We start from the raw sequence: 23,793 nt of genomic DNA, 5'->3' as shown, positions 1-23,793 counted from the left end.
TCTCTCTCTCTCTCTCACACACACACACACACACACTCCTACACACTCCTTCCTAGCTTCCATTTAGTCAAGCTAAGAGCACTGGCAGAGGAATGGGGGGCGGGGAGAGTGCACTGGCACCACCAGGGAGGGGGGTACCATTGGGGCTACCCCCCCAACACACGCCGTGTGAACTCCCCAGCGCACTAGGTACCACGCCCCTGCAGGCGGTGTGCCATGCCCCCAGGATGTGTGCCATGCCCCCCGGGACACACGCCAGCCACATCCCTGCCTGCGCTCTGCCCACGGTGCTGGAGCACGCCGGTTCGCCATTGGCTAAGAGGCACAATCAGAACAATATTGAGCTCATGGAATCATAGAGTTGGAAGGGACCCTGAGGATCATTCTAGTCAAACTCCCTGCAATGCAGGAATACGCAGCTGTCCCACACGGGGATCGAACCTTCAACCGTGGCATTATCAGCGCCATGCTCTGACCAACTGAGCTATCCAGAGTTCAGGGGCACATTCCAGCCAGGAAAAAAGTACAGGGCCAGTGAGAGGTGTGGCCCTGGGAGGGAGGCGTGAAGAGGGTTCTGGGGACCAGACACAAAGGCCTGAAGGGCCACATTCAGGCCCCAGAACAGCTTTAAAAGGATCTTGATGGAGCAAACCAATTGACGCTAAGATACGTGGATCCAAATTGTACCGCAGGCTGCTAGGTGTCTTTGGCTCAGTCCACATCTTATGTGATGAAGAGCTGGTCAGTTCCTGATTTGTGACGTTGCTTTGTATCTGCAGCTGACGCAAGCAGCCTTGAGCTTTGCGCTGCACAATGAGTTGGCTTTTCTCTCATGGCTCTTTGCTACGGCCATTCATTGGGGTGATTTCAGGCAACATTGTCTCAGCACGATTGCTTGTGGTGCCCACTGAGTGTGTCATGTGCCCAGGGCAGATGCCTGGCTTGCATTTATGGGTCCAGGAACACAAGCAGATTCAGAATGAAATGTCTCAACGACAGTTGTTTTCAGTTACTTTCTTTTGACCCCCAAGTGCCCAGAAAAATCTGTCAAAATCTTTTTGCAATCTCTACTTTTAGTTAAGTATTTTCATCAATTTTCCTAGCTATGCCTATACCTATGCCCTCCCCCCACAGTGCAAAGCCTGAGCTGGCAAAGACTTGTGGGAAGAAAGGGGCTATCTATTAAAAGACGCCTGTTTCTTGGGAGAAAAGCATTGACAAACCTAGACAGCATCTTAAAAAGCAGAGACATCACCTTGCCAACAAAGGTCCGTATAGTTAAAGCTATGGTTTTCCCAGTAGTGATGTATGGAAGTGAGAGCTGGACCATAAAGAAGGCTGATCGCCGAAGAATTGATGCTTTTGAATTATGGTGCTGGGGGAGACTCTTGAGAGTCCCATGGAGTGCAAGAAGATCAAACCTATCCATTCTTAAGGAAATCAGCCCTGAGTGCTCCCTGGAAGGACAGATCGTGAAGCTGAGGCTCCAATACTTTGGCCACCTCATGAGAAGAGAAGACTCCCTGGAAAAGACCCTGATGTTGGGAAAGATGGAGGGCACAAGGAGAAGCGGACGACAGAGGACGAGATGGTTGGATAGTGTTCTCGAAGCTACGAACATGAGTTTGACCAAACTGCGGGAGGCAGCGGAAGACAGGAGTGCCTGACGTGCTCTGGTCCATGGGGTCACGAAGAGTCGGATATGACTAAATGACTAAACAACAACAACAACATGGGCAAGAAAGGGGAACCAGAAAGGCAGAGCAACTTTCCTCCTCTGGGCCCTCAGCCACTTGGTCCTTTGCACCCATTCCTGCCCCTGTGAGTGCCCCAAATATCAATCACTAACCAGCAAAACATGGAAAATGACTTATGCAACTTTTTCTGTCTCCAGATGCTTGTTATTAACTGGTGAAATGCTTGTCATTCTGATGAGTGGGGGCAGAGAAAAGGCTGGCATATTGCAGGGATCCTGGGGGTCTTTCTCTCCCCACTCCTTCTGGTGCCCAATCCCTTGAGGCCAGTGTTTACCCCATCCCACCATGGTCCCCCCAGCTGAGCATTTTCCTGTTTTCCATAGAAGTGAATGGCACTCATCTCTTACGGGAGAAGGCAGAAGTGTGTTCCAAGTGATACCACAATGATGGCAGCAGGGCAGGGGTGGTGAGAGCTGCCCTTGGTGACACACTTTTACTCAGAATTAGTGGGTCTACTCTGTGTTAAAATGAGTTGAATACCACCCCTGGTTTATTATGGGTTATGCCCCTACTAGGTCTTGCTGTTTGCAACCTTTTCTTAATTTTGCCCTATAGAATCCAGTGGGATCTATCAAAAAAGGAGTTTCTTTCTTCTGCACAACATCACCCTGGGCTCCATATCTTGGTCACAACAGAGTGTGACAAAAAGACAGAACCCAGAAACAGAAACGTTAGTGATGTATCAGGGGCAGGCAGAAAGAAACTTGTTTAGATTGGGACATACTACAGTTTTGTTTTTTCTCTGATAATTTTTTATTAAAGATTTTCTTGGTTTACAAAAGTTCATGCCTTGTTTCTTTCTTCAGGTTGTACAGTCTTTCTTACAAATTTGTTGTGAGGCATTAGTGTTGAGTACAGTATAAGGTTAGGGACGCGGGTGGCACTGTGGGTTAAACCACAGAGCCTAGGACTTGCCGATCAGATGGTCAGCGGTTTGAATCCCCACGATGGGGTGAGCTCCCGTTGCTCGGTCCCTGCTCCTGCCAACCTAGCAGTTCGAAAGCACATCAAAGTGCAAGTAGATAAATAGGCACCGCTCCAGCGGGAAGGTAAACGGCATTTCCGTGCACTGCTCTGGTTCGCCAGCAGCGGCTTAGTCATACTGGCCACGTGACCCGGAAGCTGTACACCAGCTCCCTTGGCCAATAAAACAAGATGAGCGCCGCAATCCCAGAGTGGGTCACGACTGGACCTAATGGTCAAGGGTCCCTTTACCTTTACCTTTACAGTATAAGGTTAGGGAAGAAGAAGGGGGGAGAGGAGGGGTGGGGAGGGGAGGCTTATATTCTTTTGTGCAGTATACATTTGGGGTTTTGTGACAGCATCAACTGGGTAGGTTCTCTTTCTATTTGTTTTTTACATTTCCTTGGTAGTGAGAGGTATTGGGGGGCTGGGTGTGGTTGGTTGTCTGTAGTTGGCTGCAGTGGGGTTTGTTTGCATTGGGGGGGCTTGTTGGTTCAGGTAAGCCAGATTGATTTGTACGCTGCTGGTGGGTTCTTGTTGTTATCTTGTTGGGCTGTGTATGTGATAAAGGGGAGCCATACTGGGGTGAAGGTGTCCTCTTCTATTTGTCCCCGTGTCAGTTTCAGTTTATTGGTTAGCTTTTCTAGTAAGGCTGTTTCCCATACAATTTGGTACCACTGGTCCATGTTCACTCCTGACAGGTCTCTCCAGTGTCTGCCTATGAGGCTTTTGGCTGCTGAGAGTAAGAGGGTTATAAGCTCTGTATAATGCAAGTGGTCTTGGAAGATGTTCAGTAGGGCCAGTTGCTCTGGTTCTCCAGAAGCAGCTTAGTCATGCTGGCCACATGACCCGGAAGCTGTACGCCAGCTCCCTTGGCCAATAAAGCGAGATGAGTGCCGCAACCTCAGAGTCGGTCACGACTGAACCTAATGGTCAGGGGTCCCTTTACCTTTACCTTTAATGCGAGTGTTCTTGGAAGATGTTCAGTAGGGCCAGTTCTGGAGTGAGTTCTAATACCTGTTTAGTTATTTGGCATATCTCTTGTAGGACTGCTGTCCAGAAGGGTTGGATTTAAGGGCATTCCCACCACATGTGGAGCTATGTGCCTGTGAAGGTGCAGCTTCTCCAACATCTTGGTGAGGTTTCTGGGCGTATCGGTGCCAGTTTCTGTGGTGCTAAGTACCACCTGTAGGTGAGTTTCGAGTGAGTTCCCTTCTTTTGGCTGAGATGGATTTAAAGGGAGGTTTAGACCACATTCTAGTCCATTGGGTGGGGTTTATTTCATAGCCTATGTCATGTTCCCATTGTTCTTTGATTGCATCAAGGGGGTTTATGGGATTTTGGAGCAGTATTTTGTATATTATGGATACCATCCCTTTGCCGTGTCCCTCTGCTGTCAGGAGGTTTTTGAAGGTGATCAAGGACCTAGTGGCTGCTGATTTTACTATACTGCAGTTTTGTTGATGGCAGTCTGTGCTGTTCTGTGCTGTCAGATTGCTTCATAGAAATCTCTTGGAATGGTGGTCCTGCCTTAACCCAGACAGCATCCACCTGGACCAAACTGGGCCTACTGAGACACTCCTTTCCTCTGCCCTGCCCTGTGTAACCCTAGCTATAAGAAATAGGTAGGAACAGGGTTCTTATTCCCCACCCCCAACTCTCCCACAATCATGGGCAGAGCCAGCCCTACCATTAGGCAGAGGATTTTGGGTTTCATAAAAGGACAGTAACTTGTTAGCTATTTAATGTATTGCTACTGTATTTGTACTCCAAGGGAGTACCTTCATATGTGGTGTGGGAGACAGTGGGAATTATCCAACATTTATTGTTGTTGTTATTAAAATTTGTATACTATCCTTCATCTGCAGGGTGGTTCACAACATAAAATTACAATATAAAAACCACAAAATACATAATACAAACCAATAACCATAATACAATACAACAGCAAACCAATAACACCCCGCCTTCACACACATTTAAAAGGGCACTGGATGTCAAGCAGCCAAAGAGGAACATTTTCACCTGGTGCCTAAAGGTGTATAATGAAGGCGTCAGCTGAACTTCCCTGGCGAGAGCATTCCACATATGGGGAGCCAGTGCAGAAAAGGCCTGTTCTCATGTTGCCACCCTCCAGACCTCTCATGGGGGAGGCACACAAAGAAGGGCCTCAGAGGATGATCTCAGTGTTTGGGTAGGTTCATATGGAGAGAGGCAATCCTTGCGGTATTGCAGCCCTGAGACGCTTAAGACTCTCTGTGTCTACTAGTGCAAGGGCTATTGCTCTTGTGAACAGGTGAGTTTCAACTTTGCCCAACAGAGGAATCCAGAGCTAGTGGAAACACGCATTGCAACAGACTGTACAATCTGTTCTGCAGCATAGTTACCTGTAACCTGCTTATGAGTTTGCTTGTGCAACAACATTCTGCTCATGGAAAGCAACATTCGGCTTGCACAAAATGTTTTGCCACTGAAAGAAGTATCCCACTAAGTGCATTGAGGACAATCCTTTTTGCTCTTCTGCCTCAGGCAGCACAATGTCTGACAGCAAATGCTGTCCTCTGAAAAGTCACCATTACCAAGTCCAGTCATCATTATTGCCAGTGTTGTGTAGCAGTTAGGGAGACAGACTAGGACCTGGATGTAGACAGGATATTTGTTAGGGGAGGCAAAACCGATGTGATTGGTCAGTTAGTTAAGTATTTCTATTGTTTTACTTTATCTAGGGGAGCAGGTCCGTCCCCCCCGGCTATGCCCATGCCTGGAGTCCAGTGTTCAAATTCCCCACTCAGCCATGCAGCTTGCTGTGTTGCCCTGGGACCACTCGCCATCTCTCTGCCTGACCTACTTTGCACAGTTGTTGTGAAGGTAAAAGAGGAAATGGGTAGAATCATGTACAACCCATGGAAGGAAACATAGGATAGAAATGTAATAAGAATACATGGAAATGAATTGCTCTGTTGTGCAGTCATTTTGCTACTTAGGCAGAAGTTTTCTCTGCAAGCCATTGCTACTGCATGACATGACAGAGCATAAAACTGATAAGATGGAAGTGTCACAATTTGTCAGCAGTTGTAATAGTTTTCTATCTAGTGAAAACATTGGTGTTTTTAGCTATCAACAATTCTCTCTCTCTCTCTCTCTCTCTCTCTCTCTCTCTCTCTCTCTCTCTCTCTCTGGCTTTGCAAACCTTCCAGACAGGCCAATGCCAAGAACAAGCCAAATATTGTTTCCATTCACCCTCCATGAATGTGCTTCTTTGTGAGAGACCAAAAACATTATGGCTGTATGAAAACCCATTTTTGGAAAAGCAAGAAATTGCGCACTGAATTCATTCAGATGGGAAACAGGTCCTTTCTCAAGCTTGGTAGAAACACACAAAGTTGCCCGCTTTGCACACCTTTCAGATACAGGAGATTTTGAAAGGTGGGATAGATCTGAGTAATGTTGGTCATTCCTTCTCAACAATTACATTTGCAGCACATCCTCCTCTGAACCTCATTTCATCCCTTTTCACAGTTTCCTCCCATTTTACAGGCAGAGAATGAAGACCAAGTTGTGACCCAAATGTCAAGATTCGGAGTGAGCCAGGATTTGAACTGCAAAATTTGGAGGAAAAAAATGAATTTTGAAAAATAATTGCAATTTGGTCCATACACAGTTTGGGAAGTACAAATTAGGTAGATTCATGTTAAAAGCAGGCTGAACTGATTCCCCACCCCCACCCCTACATCCCATTGTGGGTGGGTAGCAACTGTAGAAGAGCAAATGCCCTTCTCTCTCAGGCTCTCCTCTGCCCTACTGGATTGTACAAGGGGAATCTTTGAGGCTAAAGAGGAGGAGGAAGCTGGCAGGCAAGTCCACTCTCTGGATTAGATGGATGTGAGAAGGTAGGCAGGTTATGATGACCTGGGATTCGGACTTGGATGCTGAACCTGAGGAATCCCAGCCTGCACAGGATTCCTCGCCTCCAGAACCAGGTAAGCCGAAGCTGGGGCTTGAGCCTGAAGGGTCCTCACCTGTGCTGGATCCTCAGGTGCAGGCATCAGCTGAGTCTGCTCTGGCTCCTGAGGTGATGGAGGACCCATTGTCTGCAGGTGCTCCACTCTCAGTCCCATCAGGTGAAGCTGAGGTTGCCTCTGGGTCCGGTAACCCTCCAGCCTCTCCTGAGCTGCAGAGGCTCAGGGCAGAGAGGCAGAACGAACTAAGTTCCCACAGGAGAGTGCTCGCCTCCAGGCCAGGAGAGGCGAGTCACCAGAGGATCGGGGCCGCCCTATGCCTCAGGGCAGATAAAAGCCAGCCAGCCCCAGTCCCAAGTTGTTGGTTGCTAGTTCCTGCCTGCACCCTTTCCTGCTTTCCTGCCGGAGCTCCTGACCTCACTCAACTCCCTGCCTTGCACCCAGCTTCAGCTTTGATGGACTGCCTCCATACTGCACCCCCGACCATGGACTGGACTCGGACCTCACCTCACGGTTAACCCACGGGACCAGCACACAGGTGGAGCTGACTGCTGACTGAAGGCAGGCTAGAGTGTGTGTGTGTCTGGAGCAAGCCAAAAATAAATCACACAGAGGAAGTCAACTTAACTCTTTATTAGAAGAAAGAAGATCTCTCAGTACTGCCAGGCCTAATGAGCACAGCAACTCTTCTTCTATAGGTCTTGCCCCTATGAGGCAGTTGTGGGGACTAAAGATGCTCACCTGCCCACAGCCGCCTGTCTCCTCCTCTCCCGGGTCTTTCTCAAACAATCTGAAAGTATGCCATGTGTCTACCTTTGCTCCTCCTGCTTCATGCCTCTCCTGGTCCTGGGAGACCAGCGGGAAGGGGAGCTGGTTGCAGCAGGAGGAGAAGACACTCTGGCATCTTCACCAGCCTGAGTCTGGCTCTTGGTGTCCCTCCTCTCCTGCTTCCACTTCTGATTCTGGACTTCTCTCTGCCACAAACTCTCCCTTCTCACTAAATCCTGTTACCTTTTCAGCTTCCGACACCAACTCCTTCCAGTCTCGTCCCTCTGACCACCCATCGTTGTCCCACCACCAATCCCCAGGCTCTCAGCCTTCTTCCCTTGGGGGTTCTCCAGCTGGTGCCTCTCACCATTCCTGTGTCCAGCCAGACCATGATGGTGGGGCACTGCCCCATTTGCCCTGATGGACCAGCCTCCTCTACTGTAGATCAAGAGATGTCTATATATACAGATGATTCAAAATTGTCGCCTGGCACACATTTACAGGCGCAAAGAGCTGTTTTATGTGCTCTTGGGAGCTTGGGTATAGTCGGTCGGATTGGTAGCACATACACATCTTCACACAGCAAATCTCCCCCTACATCATTACAAATTGCTTTGGAAGTTCCTTTCACTATTAAAAGCCCCTCTACCCTGAGCCATGAGGTTCTGTTGCGCTAGAAGCACAAGCCCACCCTCTTCCTCCTCACTTGAGCACACAGAACTAGTCACACAGGCCTTTGGATCCTGGCCAATGTGTGGCCATAATATTTTATCTACGCAACAGAGAGATGACAACAGTCTGGCCAGCTTGAATTCCCATATCAACCCCAAAGGCCTTCCTAAAACATCATCATCTTTAAGCATTCATATTGCACCTCTGGAGTGTTGTCGACATGCAATAATAGCTCATTTCACTTTCCTGCAGGATCCTAGGCTGTTTCGAACTGAAATACGATGCAGCTAATTCTGAATCTCAAAGAACAGCCAAAATGCATCCCCCAAATTGCAGCATTTTCAATATGCAACATGGAACTTCTAACTTGGTATCAACCCCTAATGCAATGGCCATCATTCAGTAAAACATGGGTGGGGAATCTTAGACCCTGAATGTGGCCCTCCAAACCTGTCTATCTGGCCCCTGGGATGCTCCCCAGGCCACATCCTTCACTGACCTTGCCCCCACATATTTTTGCTTGGCTGGGATGTGTCCTTGAACTCTGATCATGCCTCTTGCTTGTCTGCCTGGAGGACAGAGGGGGCTGTTTGAGTGTAATAAGCTAGCCTGCTGTACAAGAGTAACTTTCATATTCATTGCCCACCTACTTTAGTCTCTGGCTCCACCCACCATGGATACGTGAGCCCTGGAAGACTGCCCAGAAGGGAATGAGGCTCTCAGGTTGAAAAAGGTTCCCCCTTCCTACAAAAAAATGTATCAAGTGGGTCCCAAAGCAAAGCCAAACATTTGCTTACACCACTTCAATCCATTTTGTATTCAAAAAGGCTTTCTTCTTTTTCTTCTGGCTACATGACCTAACCAATCAGAGATCACATAGCCAGAGGGATGATGATGTCACAAACAGTTCTGGCTACCTGTTGGAGGGTGACATCATGATGGCAAATCAGAGATGGTCATGCATCTCGTCATTACTACGGACAGGTGAATATTTTCATATCGTTTTGCAGGACCCTCTTAATAGCCTCCAAAGTGGGAGGGCATGATTCACAGGAGGTCATTATTATTATTTCCATGAAACACCTTCCCCTCCACCCCAATTACCATCATTGTATGTGGCCATCTTATAGTCAAATTGATGCTCTTTTCTTTTTTCACCCGACTGCTGCTATGCAGTCAATTTAGGAAGAGGGGGATTGCACCTGGTCAAACTCTTGGTCCATCTCTTCCAGTATCTTCTATGCAGAAGCTGGCAACAACAGCTCTCTGTTTTTTCAGACACCTCATCTGAGTCCCATTACAGACTCAGCAGTCCCACAGTAGCCTCAAGTAGAACCCCTGTTGCCAAGCCTATCTGGGGGCAAGGGAAGCAGTTTGATTCAGTAGTTTAAATATGTACAGTATATCCACAACTTACACATGATTACATATGTGATTGCGGGGACGTGGGTGGCGCTGTGGGTTAAACCACAGAGCCTAGGACTTGCCAATCAGAAGGTCGGCGGTTCAAATCCCTGTGACGGGGTGAGCTCCCATTGCTCGGTCCCTCCTCCTGCCCACCTAGCAGTTCGAAAGCACGTCAGAGTGCAAGTAGCTAAATAGGTACCGCTCTGGCGGGAAGGTAAACAGTGTTTCCGTGCGCTGCTCTGGTTTGCCAGAAGCGGCTTAGTCATGCTGGCCACATGACCCGGAAGCTGTACGCCGGCTCCCTCGGCCAATAAAGTGAGATGAGCGCCACAACCCCAGAGTCGGTCATGACTGGACCTAACGGTCAGGGGTCCCTTTACCTTTTTACATATGCGATTGCAGCTTTGTGTGAATGGTGGGGAAATAAATAAATGAAGGGAAGGGAAGGGACAGTCAGAGATCTCTTGCAACCTTCCCAGAGCCCAGTAAGCAAGGCAAGAGGGCTTACAAAGCTCTTTTGGCACTGGATTTTCCTGCCATGGAATAAGCCTTGCTTACAGCGGTCTGGGAAGGTCATGCAAGACCTCTTGAAGGCTGTGGAAGGCTCCTGCAAGATGTCATGAGAGCTTCCCACAGACTTCCAAGGGTCTCGTGCAACCTTCCCAGACCCTGGGAAGGTAGGGATAGTCATCACAGGGGCAGTTCCAGGAGTCTTCCTGACTTTGCACAATTTTATTTTCTCACGAACCCCCAGAACGTAAGTTACATAACCCCTGTGTAAGTTGCATTGCCTATAGTACTCCAATTTCCCCAGGAAGTCTCTTTCTAAACAACTGGCAGACCGCGCTTGACACCCTATGCCTGCTTGAGATGAAGCTTCAGTATGAAGACAGGATTCTTCAGAGCCAGGAGAAGCAAGAGCAGAAGGAAATGGAGGAGGATGGGTAAGGCTGATAGGATCTGGGCATGAATTCTTGGCATTCAGCATTGGCTTTTTTCAAGTCTCTCCTTGCAAATGGATTAAGCATGCCTGCCTTCCACCATGTCAGACCAGCTCTTCTGCTTGAGATCTAAAATTAGTGACTGGAGGGATGCCCCCATCGTGATGGAAGGCTCAGGAAGAACCGGAACTGTTTCCCCAAACCTGGAAAACAGTTTACAGTTATTTCCAATCTGGATTACAAAAAAGTTATGTCGTTCCCCCAGTGATGTCGTAAGAAGCACAATATGGTCCAATCCCTTCCTCCAATCCTGCACCAGGAAGTCTTGAGTGCTCTTCCTGCTCTCCTGATCTAATTGACTCCTAGTCCACCTCTTTTTTTCTTTACAGCCGGATGGGCAGGGTATTATTATTATTATTAATATTAATAATAATAACAATAACAATAACAATAATTTATGATTTATACCCCTCCCATCTGGCTGGGCCTCCCAAGCCACTCTGGGCGGCTTCCAACAAAATATTAAAATACAGTAATGCAACAAACATTAAAAGCTTCCCTAAACATCATCATCATCATTATTATTATTATTATTATTATTATTATTATTATTATTATTATTATTTTTACAGCCCCATCCCCAGCTTGCTGCTTCAGCTGCATGTCAGGCTCCAGGAGCACTGGGAAATGTGATTTTCCCAGTGCTACCAATGCATGTGAGTGGATAAATTCCATTTCTCAGAGGGGGAGCAGCAACAAATTTAAGCAGGGGCAGGCCTGGATGGAAGGCATCCTCTCTGGAGAAGGGCACCAGAGTCACAACTCTCACCCCATACTGAGGAAAGCATTATGAGCCTACTAAGGTTCGCATTCTGAAGCCAGGAAATACAGATTTTGGCAGCATTACGCGTTTTGACGCCAGAAATAGCTGGGACCATCTGCATGCAAAGCGCAGGCCCTAGCTCCAAGGACCAGCAAATCTGTCAATTTCACTTTCTCTCGGTTCAGTCCTACCTGTTTCTACATCAGTTTGTGAATTATTATTTTTTTAAGTCCTCATGAAAATTCACCAGCATTTTAGTGTGAAATTCTCCTATATACCTATTATTTTTTACAAGGTCATTTCTCCTAATACAATGCATTTTTTTTCATCTTGCTTTCACTAATATGTGCATTTTTATGTATTTTGTATTTTAGAGGGATTTGTATGTATTTTGTAATTTAGAGGGGTGCGGGTGGTGCTGTGGGTTAAACCACAGAGCCTAGGACTTGCTGATCAGAAGGTTGGCAGTTTGAATCCCTGCAACGGGGTGAGCTCCCATTGCTCGGTCCCTGCTCCTGCTAACCTAGCAGTTCGAAAGCACGTCAAAGTGCAAGTAGATAAATAGGTACCGCTCCGGCGGGAAGGTAAACAGTGTTTCCGTGCACTGCTCTGGCTCGCCAGAAGTGGCTTAGTCATGACCCGGAAGTTGTACGCCGGCTCCCTCGGCCAATAAAGCAAGATGAGCGCCGCAACCCCAGAGTCGGCCATGACTAGACCTGATGGTCAGGGGTCCCTTTACCTTTACCTTTAAAATGTGCATATTTAGTACACATTACATGGCTGTGAAACTGCATTGCAAAATTTGGCAGTTTACAAACTTCGAAAGACGGTTCTGTGTTTTGGGTTCACATATTGTTTTGGAAAGTCCTAATTAAATAGGTTCGCTTTAAAATGAGAACTGGGTCAAATTCCTCCCCCATCCCAAACTCCCTTCAACTCTAATGGGACTTCCAAGTAATCATGCATAGGGTCCCACTCCATAGGGGATAAGACTGGCTCAGCTCTGTGGGGGTCTCTGTCTTTGGATGTTATTGATTTTCATGTTTATAAGGAACCATGTTGTGAAGATCAGATCCCAGCCTGGCAAAAAGGGAAAGGGCAAATTCTGCATCAGATACTGGTTTTATCACAGCCTCTTCCTCCACCTCCACTTTTTCAGACAAGGAAAGTAGCAGCAGCCTGCATGTTAAATTCTTGTACGGACTGCAAGCTGGCTTAAAATGTGTAATCCAGATGTCGCAGGCCTGGTTTGTTTACATTCTTCGGCACTGTTTTGGGGAGGTGGGGGAAACCCCATATATATAATGTAAAATATGATACTGGGCTCAAATGAGCTTAACAAAAACAAACCCAAAAATCCTGATCTGCAATCTTGGATCCCACAATGTATGAGGACAGGCAGCCTAAAAAAGGCAGGCAAGCAAGATCCTGATAAAGACTATTCTCCAAATTTCACCTTGTACAGTAAAGTTCAATGCAAAAGTAAAACAAAACAAGCTACAGTGGTACCTTGGTTTACAAACTTAATCCATTCTGGAAGTCCATTCTTAAACCAAAGTGTTCTTAAACCAAGGCGTGCTTTCCCATAGCAGCGGGGGACTCAATTTACAAATGGAACACACTCAACAGGAAGTGAAACATGTTCTGCTTCCAAGGCAAAGTTCACAAACCAAAACACCTACTTCCAGGTTTGCAGCGTTCTTAAGCCAAGTTGTTCATAAACCAAGCTGTTCTTAAACCAAGGTACCACTGTACTTTGTTTGTGATTCAGCGCAGGAGTTCCTCTTCGCATCGTCCGCTGGCATAAATGACATAAGATGAGCCTGCTGAATCAGGTCAATGGTCCATCTAGTTCAACATCCTCACAGTGGGCAGTCAGATGTCCACTATGGGAAGCCCACAAGCAGGACACAAGCTCAGAACGCTCTCCCCTCCTGTAGTTACCAACAGCTGACATTCAGAAGGCCAAGCTGAGCCATCATGGCTGGCAGCCACGGGTAGCCCCCTCTTCCTCCATGAATTTGCCTAATCCTCTTTTAAACCATCCAAGCTGGTGGCTAGCACTGTCTCCTGTGGCAGTGAGTTCCACAGTTTAACTTTGCGCAGTGTGAAGGAATTTATTTTCTCTGTCCTGAATCTTTCAACCTTCAACTGCATTGGCTGTTCGCAAGTTCTAATGTTATGAGATGGAGAAAATCTTGCCTGTAACCTCTCTCTCTCCGTGCCATGCATGATTTTGGAAAACTTCTGTCATATCACCTCTTACTTGCCTTTTCTCTAAACCAAAAAGTCCCAAATACAGCAACCTTTCTTCATAGGGGAGCCACTTCATCCCTATGATCATTCTGGTTGCCTTTTTCTGAACTCTTCCTAACTCTACAATATCCTTCCTGAAGGGAGACAACCAGAACTATAGTCTTCCATATGTGGTCACACCATAGATTTGTATAATGCCATTATGTTACTGGTAAGTTTTCTTTTCAATTCCTTTCCCCATGATGCCTAACATGGAATTTGCCTTTTGCACGGCGGTGGCCGCATGCTGTGTCGAGCTATTTACTACTTCTATATAAAAGCCCTCCTTATATAAATATTATTTCTCAGTTTTTCAAATTAACAATAATTACCATCAAATACATACATAGCTGTTTAGACTTCCCTCCTCCCCTTCCTTGGTTTCTTATACAAACATTTTCAAAACTGCATCTCCTCCTTAACTCCTTTTGTTTATTACTCACTATATTTCTTCCAAAATCACCTCTTAAGTGCTAGATTTTAAATTAATCCTGCTAATGTATTTAATTGTTTTCAGTATTTTTTTTCAGATGATCCATGTGCTGTATCTCCCCCATTCTTTGTTAAAGAATCTCTTCTTGATTTCTTAACCTTCCCGTAAGCTTTGCCATATAAAGGCCCCCCTTAGCACCTGTCATAAAGATGGGCAATTTGTTAGTGGAACCCCAAACGCGACAAGAACATTTCCCATCATTGCACCAAATTTGGATTCTAGACTTGATACCATCTGGGGAAGCATGTATATGATATATGTAAATCTGAGCAAAAGGTTGCTGTTTAATAATCTTGGAACAAGGTTATATTTATTCATCAGCGCATTACCTTATAGGACTACTTAGTTAGACTCCAACAAGGCAAAAGGATGAATATGATATATGGTATGTCAGGCAACCCCAACTGACTCCTGTAAACATCTCTGCATTACACAGCTAATGCAAGGAATTTTTCAGGAAGCTTCCCTAAACTCAGCCATTGTCACAGAGGCTCAAGTCTCACCTTGAAACTAACACATGTGGTTAGTTAGGGGGAGGGGGTTGTAGATGGGAGGATTGTAAATGGTTGACATTACCTGTTTAAAGATGCTGTCATGTCTTACCTTGACGTAAGACGAAGTGTCTGGTACCGTCTGGAACATCCTTATCTGTACAGAGATGTTTGAAAGAGCCCCAAAGTTGGCCTGGAAGAGTAATGTAATTTTTTTATTTAAAAAAACTCCCAAACACAAACCTGTTCGGTTTTTATAATAAAAACCAGCAAGGTGAGATACAGTTTGAGCAGGTTTTAATCCAGGTTTTTATGTCAGAAGAAAGAACAATTTTGGAGAAACCACATGAAATAATAATACTTATCCATTTTGCAGCGTCTCTTTTGAAGGAGCCAGGAGAATAGGGAGGGCAGAGAAGGTGGAAAACTTTGCACTGGATAATTGCTCTCAATTTCCACATCAACAATTCATAATTAAAATAAACTTTTGCATATTTAGGCTGAGACTGGCTAGGCATTAACATCCAAATTGGAAGGTGTGGGGGTTTATTGTTTTTTATTTTGCAAAATGAAATGCAATTGTACTAAGTTCCTATTTTCAGAATAGAACATTCTAACTCTTTGCAGTCCTTAATGTGGTTTGCACAAACCTTGTTGATTTGAGGGGGTGTGTATTGTCCATTAATAAACAAATCAATGTTGTGCAAGTCATATATTAGAAAGCATAACCTGTCACCAAAAAGAACAAAGAAACCCAGTTTCTTAATGTCAGCTCTGCTGGTGGAACAAGTAGCTAGCCAGCCAAGGGGCTCTTGCTGTCTCGCATACTTTTTCTACTGGCCAACCTTTATGACATCATGATGTCATCATTAATAGCTTTTAATAAACTGTTAACATGATTTCTAATCAGGCAAGGGAACAGAACCTAGTGTGTTCACAGCAAAACCCCCTCAGCAGTAAAACGAATAGTCTCAGATTATTTATTTCCACTGATCATTACACACTTCGCACTTGCATGCACAACCAAATTTATCAGCAGTAAATAAATGCTATGGGTCTTGTTGTATCTAAGTTTGGGCCACCAGCCAATCAAAGCCAAGTCCTTAAAAGTCCCGTTGAGGTCAATGAGCTTAGCATGTGCTTAACTCTCTCCCATACAAATCAGTGGGTTTGGAAGTGTTTAACTTTGGGTAAATTTCGTCCTCGGATTGCAAGGGAGACAGCTGACATAGCCACATTCATCCACTATCTTTTAGAAGTCAGGAATCAACGATGATGCAACCACATCTCCCAACAAGCCCAAGTCCTCAATGCGGAGACACAAATCTTCCCAAATGGTCCTTTTGCGGACCCGCTATTCCGCGTCGTGCCTGATAAGGATCACTGATAACACGAGTGACAGACAGAGGTGCTTCTGGCCATGGATGTGTGGGTTCATGCGAGTGGGAACTGGTTAAGCAAATGAAGTTATTCCTCACGACTGGTTTTGGGACAGAAAAGCACTCTGCAGTCGTTTGCAGCTACAGCTGTGTTTGGTCATGGAAATACTTATGGACGGGGGTTATCAACACTGCAAGCAACAGGCAGCCCGTGTTATATCTGATGTCAAAATAATGGGTTGTTTATACGGAACCACTTTCCCTGCAACTTAAATGCGACGTCACCGTGAAGAGTTTTATGGAGGCGCTGGTTGCAGGATTTAAGTGAGCAGTGATCCATACACTGCTTCCTTGGGAGCAGGTCCCATTGATAAGATCTGGATGAATAAGGCGGAGAGAATTTCAGAGAGACGGAAGAAAATGCCATCAGTGCTCAGCTAAAGTGTGTGCGTGTCATTAGTTTATTCAGTGTACAGTCGTTTTATTACATTGCTAGGAATAAGTATTGATTTCAGTGGGAATCATTACAAAGCCATGCCTTTTGGATTGGAGTGCTGCTTTGTTTGGAGAGTCTCACACAGCTATTAACAGGTTAGGATCACACACCCACACACCCACACCCGCACAAATATGGATTATCAGAAGGATTGATTCATTTCACGCATACGTAGTAACCAAGATGGGAGAGAGCCAACTCCCTTTTTTCAAAGTGCTTCTAAAATTAAGGAGATACTTCCTGCATCAGAGTGGCTAAAGAAACCCAGCCAGGTGGGCAGGGTATAAATAATAAAATATTAATTGTTATTAAATAGGAATGAGTAAACTTTTTGCCTTATGTTTGAGCGACTGACAGAACAGCCCTAAGCATGTTTACTCGGAAGTAAATTCTGTCAAATGCAACGAAACTTACTTGCTCTTTTAAGATTGTACCCTGAGCGCACAATTCCTGGAGTACGAAAAAGTTCATCCAATATCTTTGCCGCGCCCCCCATCCACCCGCAGCTTTTAGGCATTTTGAAATGCAAACGATATTGATTTTCTGCAACTAAGTGGGATTAAAAATCGCCAATATGAATGTTGCATTTGGAGGTGTGTGTTTCACGGTGCAAGGGTGGTGTCGAGGGCGGGGAAGGGGGTAGGTATTCGTGCAAAGTTTCATGTTTGCCGTTTTTGTGAATGGTACTGGCAAAAAGAAATAAATGAAAATGCAGCCCACACAATGCAGGACCGGCCTTGTGTGTCAAATCCAGCAGTTGATACTGAAGCTCTTCGGTTGCGTCTCTGCTGCCTTTGCAGCTTTAGGGCACAATCCAACAACGGGAGAAACAACATTGTGCAAGCCCCGCTGAACCGTCCTCCGGTTTGCTGGACCAGAGCAAGCGCTCCCGTTCATTTCACTGGAACCCTGAGCAGGAGAGCTTCTCGGAAGGAGAAATCCTGAATTCCATCCCCTGACCTTCCTTTTGAAAACGTCTCTATTCTTCTCCAAAGCCTTTGATTTTTTTTGCTAAAACATCTACTATTAAAAAGAAAAGTTCAAATAATGTAGAATATACATTTGTTGTTCAGCCAGCTAGCACAAACGGACGATTGACTCTAAACGGTTCCTTCCTTTAAACATTCCATTTTTTTTTACATCTGATTTTTAAAAAAACTATAAGGAAGGGGCTGAAAAGCCTCTGACTTAAGGAGCAATATAATTTCCCTTGGCCAGTTCGTTTTCAGAGGTCAGGAAGGGGTTCGCCACCCTCAAATTATCTTTCTCAGATGGGAAATCTTCTCTGCTGCGAGCAGAATTGCTTCCAGAACTCCTCTTAAATTTCGATATAAAACTTTTGGCATTAAGAGAAACCACCCTGGAAAAGGAACAGCGGGTGGTGGTGCTCCAGCAATGTTTCCAGTCCACACAAAACACAGCCCACAGTTTACAAGGCAAACTTTTAAAATCCTTTATTTGCATTGCAGATTTCATTTACGTATTTACTTAAAAATCTCACCTTTTATGCACGATCTCTCTCTTTCTCTCTTGCCAGTAAGAAGGCCAAGTTGTAAAGATCCAAGGTGACGGAGAAAATTAAGCAAAGTCTCCCCCAGTCTGGTGGTCCAACATAGCCCTCTGCTACAGAGGCAACGCAGAGCTCTTTTCTGCGGGAAGGAGATTAACCTGGCTGCATCAGAGGCTGTAGAGAAGATGAAAAGGGTCCTTCTCTTCCCAGACTCTCCAGACAGCCTGCATCAGCTCTCAGGCATCCTCGGGGGTTTTCTGCAATGCTGTGGGTCCCAGTGCCTCCTTCCCCTTTTGCTCTCTCCCCTACTCCCAGACCCCTCTCCCTTCCTCTCCTCTCATTGGGTTTCCTCCCTGCCACCCAGCGTCACCTCTTATCAATATTTCAGCTGTTCCTTTGATAAATCAGCCAAATGTGACCATCTTTGCCTCCGCCGATTGCTCTTCGACTGGAGCTGCTTTCATCTTCTAGAAACCCTATTAAAAAAAAAAGATGCAAGACTGCAAAACTTTTGGGGAAGGGGAAAACACACACACACACACACCCCCGCTGGAGCAACCAGTCCAAAAAGCGTCACTGAGTGGAGCTCAAGTGCTGCTTTAGGTCTCCCGCTTCAAAAGAAAGACACTCCAAATACCAGCTCTTAAAATCATCATTCCTCGGTTTGGACTTTTACTTGTTTGGGAGGAAGGCAGTACTTTTAAGTTCAAAAAGGAAATGTGCTGGGAACTCAAGCCTCTGTGTAATGTGTAATCTGAGTGACCTGAAAGCCCTTCTCTCCAATTCTAGATGGGAGAGGGTGAGTTTTGCGTACTCAGTGGGGAGGTAAAAGAACTCTGTGCATGCTCAGAAGTCTCTTGTTTATTTAGGGGTGTGGGGAGGGGGTTGAAACATGACTTTCAGCGCTAATCTAACAAGGCTACAGTCCAGGCATCTTCCAAATGAGAAATATAATCAAATCATAAATGACTTACCCACATGGCCAAAAGTGAAGCTTATTGAACAGAATATGTAACAGGAAAAGCAGACTACAACTGCATTAAAATGAAGAAGAAAACCACAGAAAAGTCAGATGGAATAAAAGCAGCAAAAGCACCTTGCAATCTACTAAAAGCACAGGCAAAGAGAACTGTTTCTCATCCGGTTCCTAAAAAAACTAGGGGTGGGTATTGGTTGGACATGTTAAAGGAGATTCCACTCCTCTTTGTTATGGACTGAATGGACCCAAAGGAATCATAGAATTGTAGAATTGGAAGGGATCCCCAAAGAACATCTAGTCCTGTCCCCTACAGTGCAGGAAACATGGCTAGAGAATCCCTGACAGATGACCATGCAACATCTGCTGAGAAACCTCCAACGAAGGAGAGTCCATCACCTTCCAATGTAGCTCATTCCACTGTTGAACAGCTCATGCCATCAGAAAGACGGGACAGCCCTTCAGAGATTTGAAGACTGGTCTTAGTCTTATGTGAGCGGAGGTTCAGCAAGAGAATGCTGACCTCAAGGGATCAACGATCTGACTCTGTGTAAGCCAACCTCCTCTTTCCCATTGAAGTAAATAAAGGGGACAAGTTAATCAAAACTAAAATATGACTTCCTCCCAGTCTAACCCTTCAGTTTTTCCAACTGAAGATACACTCCTGGTTCCTGAAACCAGTTTGTGTGTGAACGAGCCCTTCATTGGTGTCTTACAACTGTGGGGACAAATTCTGCTGTTCAGCTTGTCAGCCGCCTTGGGTTTAGTAAAATAGAGAGGGGGGTATACAAATTAAAAGTGGAATGGGAAAAAAATGAACCACCGTGTGCTTTGAGGTGATGTTTGGTGCTAGCTGTTTCAGAGGTGCAACTCATCATTGGATGTTGGAGCCATCAAGTGAGGGTGCATGAGAGAGAAGCAGAGAGACACGCTTCCCTCATATGCATTCATTACTTGATAGCTGTCATATCAAGCGATGATTTGTGAAGGAATCGCGATCCAGCATCAGCATATTGACCTCCCCGTCAAACACACGGCAACCACTTGTCAGGCAGGTATTGTGCAAGCAAGTGATATGTACAGTGGTACCTCAGGTTAAGTACCTAATTCGTTCCGGAGGTCCGTACTTTACCTGAAACTGTTCTTAACCTGAAGCACCACTTTATCTAATGAGGCCTCCTGCTGCCGCCGCGCGGCCGTTCTCATCCTGAAGCAAAGTTCTTAACCTGAAGCACTATTTCTGGGTTAGCGGAGTCTGTAACCTGAAGCGTATGTAACCTGAGGTACCACTGTACTTGTGTGAATGGGGGAGTGCAAAGAGGCTTAACCCCTCCCCAATGAAGCAGAGCTGCTGGAGACCTTTCCCCTCTCTTACCACAAAAAAGTGAATCCTTCAAGACCTCAGATTAAGGTAACACATTTGCCATCAAAATATTCACTGATCTTCTATACCGGGGGTTCCCAAATGAAGTGAACATGCGTGAGGGCTGTCCAAAGTTGTTGAACTTTTTTTAGGATTGAATTTGTTGGGTTTTTAAAAGATTTTTTGGGATCAGGCCCCTGAAACGGACTTTGGATATGCCTGTAATCTATTCAAATATGCGTTAAGGCTGCAATCTTAGACACACTTACCTGAGAGTAGGAAAGGGGTGAGGGGCATATAAAGGTCAACCTACATAATTTCCCCTTTCAAATCAAATGACCATCCTTTCAAATTCAAACTTCTCCAGATTTTGCTCTGAGATTCTCCAGCCAGGTAACTTTCAGCAAAATGCACATCCGAGGATAAAGGGTGTCTAAAAAATGAATGACAAGCAGGCATTATAGCAGAGGAAGTGGCTTTCCCAAAAATGTGTATATTAGGCAAAAAGGCATTCCAAAATGTGTACGTTAGAAGATATTTGTACCAAAATGGTGATCAATTTTTAATGATTTTTTTTTAAAAAATGCAAACTGATTTGGCAATGTAGGAAACTTTAGATTGGTGGTAGGGTGGGAGGACAGAGAAAATGAGAAAAATTAAAATTGTCAGGAAAGCCCATCTGGTAACCTGGGAATAAATCCCACTGAAAGCAGGTTTACTTTGGAGTAGAGTGGTTGATCAAGGCAACCCTGGGCTGATTGCTGTGGTAAAGGAAAACAAAAGCCTTACATGGACCAAGATAGCATGATTTATTTGCATGTTTAAATTCTAAATAATGTCACTTAAGACAGCATTTTTTTTTTATAAAAAAAGTTATTTATGTATGTTCTTATAAGGCCTACGGAGAGACTATGTAGCAAGGGACCTCGTTTAGTGTAAACAATACCTCCTGCCCCAAGTATTTAGAATACCCCCAGCAGCAAATCTCTTCCCTTTCAGGTTTACTCCTAAGTCTAACATATTGAAACATTTTCCTCCTTAATATATATGTATAAAGTGACAGGGTGAAAGGGCAGCCCAGGAGTCATTTCTATATACAATTCACTCTCCCCACCAGACAGAATTCCTGACAATTCCTAAAGAAAACAATGGTGCCTCGATGTGCATTCTGGAACAAGCAAAGGCATTTTTGAATGTCGGCATTCTTGAGATTATTATTATTCTTTTTTAGGGGGGGAAAGATTATGGGCTGATTGTCGTGAAAACCCATTTTTGCAGGCAAGGTAAACATTGCAAGCTTGCAAGAATAGAAAAGGAATGAAAAAGCCAAGAATATCAAAGTCATGTAATTTGCAGCCTTGAACAGTCTGGATACCACCATTTCAGTTGTGTTGACTCACAAGTAATTGTATTTCTTAGGCCTCAGCCTGAAAAGTAATGCAATAAATCTTCTCTTTAGAGAGTCCTAGAAGGGTTGCGTTGTGATTTTGTTGCTGTTTTAACAACAGCAGCAGTTTAGAATGACAGATTTTCATAATTCTGTTCACTGAAATGTAGGAAGTGGTTTGATTCAGTATTTTGCGGGTGACAGTTTCTTAACCTGAGAATGCAAATCTTTGAACTTTGCAGTACTTACATTTGAGTATTTTTTGTCTTTTTTTAAGCAACAAGATTAAAGCAAATTCAGCCAGCACATTTACTCTAGAGTAACTCTACTAAAAGACTGGGGAATAAGCTGCTGATGGGTGATGCATGTGCTTGGATTTTTAATTTTGCACTGCGTGTAACTGCATTTTAATCCAGGGCTAAATTCACTGCTGTGTAAACCAAAATGCATAAATCCCAATGCAAACTTGTCCGTTGATTTTAATAGCCTAAAGAATGCCAACCTTTGCTTAAGGGAAGCCTTTCACCAATCCATTCCCTCCCACCGCCACAAATGTTTCAGACTACAACTCCCACCAGCTCCAGACAGCATGTTCAGTGCTCAGGGATGATGGTAGCTGTAGTCCAACAACACCTGGAGGGCGCTAGGTCGGAGTCAGTTGCTTCTCAAAATTGGCTGGCTTGACAGCACAGTCCTATAAATGTCCACTCAGAAGGCAGTCCCATTGAGTTGAGTTTAGCTTCTCTCTAGGTAAGAAGGTACAGGGCAGCAGCTTGGATAAACCAAGGAGAAAAGAACCATTTATCTGAACTGAACATTTCATCCACCCCAAGAAGCAAATATATATACACAAACATCACCCCCTTTAATTGGTAAGTGTGTGTGTGTGTGTGTGTTAAATACAACCCCAGATTTTTATCTCACCAATTTTCTCATTTGTAGGATTTCTAGCCAAGTTAAAACTGGAATACTAAATAAAACCAATCCTCCCAAATGAACAATTCTGAAAGGAAGGGAGGTCTAGGATAAATAAAAAGTTTGTGGGGGTGGGGCAGTATTTTAAGAATATATGCATTTCTTGAAGTATACAATTCTCCTGTCTCTGTAATCAAACCTCCGAGCAGAGCCCAGATCCCCCATGTGGCTAGTTTAAGTCATCCCCAGAGCTTTACTAGCCCAGATGAAAATTGCAAGCAAATTGGAAACAGCTGCAGGCCCAGAAACAAAGCAAAGGAGGAGGGAAGGAGGGGGGAAATCACCCTGGAGCAGCAGAAAACGTTCACAGGAGCTTTGTGTACCCCAAACAACTCCCAAATTCAACCTGCCATCTCCAGGGTTCATTGACAAACCATAAGTGACTGGTATGTAAGCAACATTTCAACATCCTCATCACCAGGAATGCATCACTGGAAGATGCCCATAAACACCTGAGAGAGGAGCCCAAGTGCGCTTGGGTGGAAGTAAGTTCCTTGCGTCTCTGGATCCTGATGAACTACAACTCCCATCATCCCTGACCATCAGCTAAGCTGGTGGGGGATGAGGGAAGTTGGATTTCAACAACATCTGGAGACCCAAGGTTGAAGAACACCGTCGCGGGTGAAACATCAAAACGTATCCTGAGCTGCAACAGACTTCACCCTAAATTTTGGTGGTGGGTGTTGTGTTTCAGATAGGGCAAATCCAAGGCAAAGTGAGGGGCCCGGTCCTTATTTACACACCAGAGCTGGGTTTCCCCAGCTCACTATACACTCACACCAGTCTTAGCCTCGCTAAGGTTTCTAAATGCTGGTTCACACGAATGGCATCATCAGAACATGCCAAGATTCTGGTGCATGTTACTGCAGAATTCTAGGCTAGACCCCATCTAAAAATTAGGAAGAACTTTCTGATTGGAAGAGGTGTTCAACAGTAGCCCAGACTAGCTCAGAAGGTGGTGGATTCTCCTTCATTGGAGGTTTTTAAGCTGAGGTTGCGTGGCCATCTATCAGCAATTCTTTTGATGTGATTACTGCATTGCAGGGACTAGATGGCTCTTGAGGTCCCTTTCAACTCTAGGATGGTCCCTTTCAACTTGGAGTAACCACCCTATGTTGAAATGCTGAGGCAGTGCGTG

At 45.1% G+C, this 23,793-nt stretch overlaps 1 protein-coding gene across 3 annotated transcripts in view; it reads right to left on the bottom strand.

Moving 5' to 3' along the window:
• FLI1 (Fli-1 proto-oncogene, ETS transcription factor) overlaps positions 1-18,949 on the bottom strand; it is a 129,513-nt gene extending 110,564 nt beyond the window's left edge. The window contains exons 1-2 of one of the 3 annotated variants that reach the window (XM_083588766.1): positions 18,929-18,949; positions 14,655-14,762 (exon numbers count right to left, since the gene is read on the bottom strand). In XM_083588766.1, coding sequence (XP_083444892.1) covers positions 14,655-14,762; positions 18,929-18,934 — 114 coding nt within the window. In that variant the 5' untranslated portion in view covers positions 18,935-18,949. Of the gene's footprint in view, positions 1-14,654; positions 14,763-17,945; positions 18,176-18,928 lie in introns of those variants that run through there. The other 2 variants (XM_083588767.1, XM_083588768.1) reach the window with 2 other exon arrangements.
• Between the last annotated feature and the right edge of the window lie 4,844 nt (positions 18,950-23,793).

Source organism: Podarcis filfolensis, assembly GCF_964270895.1.
Source record: "Podarcis filfolensis genome assembly, chromosome: 15".
In the NCBI taxonomy this organism is placed as follows: domain Eukaryota; kingdom Metazoa; phylum Chordata; class Lepidosauria; order Squamata; family Lacertidae; genus Podarcis; species Podarcis filfolensis.
Note: the sequence above shows the minus strand (reverse complement) of the source record. Positions and strands in the feature narration are given on the sequence as shown.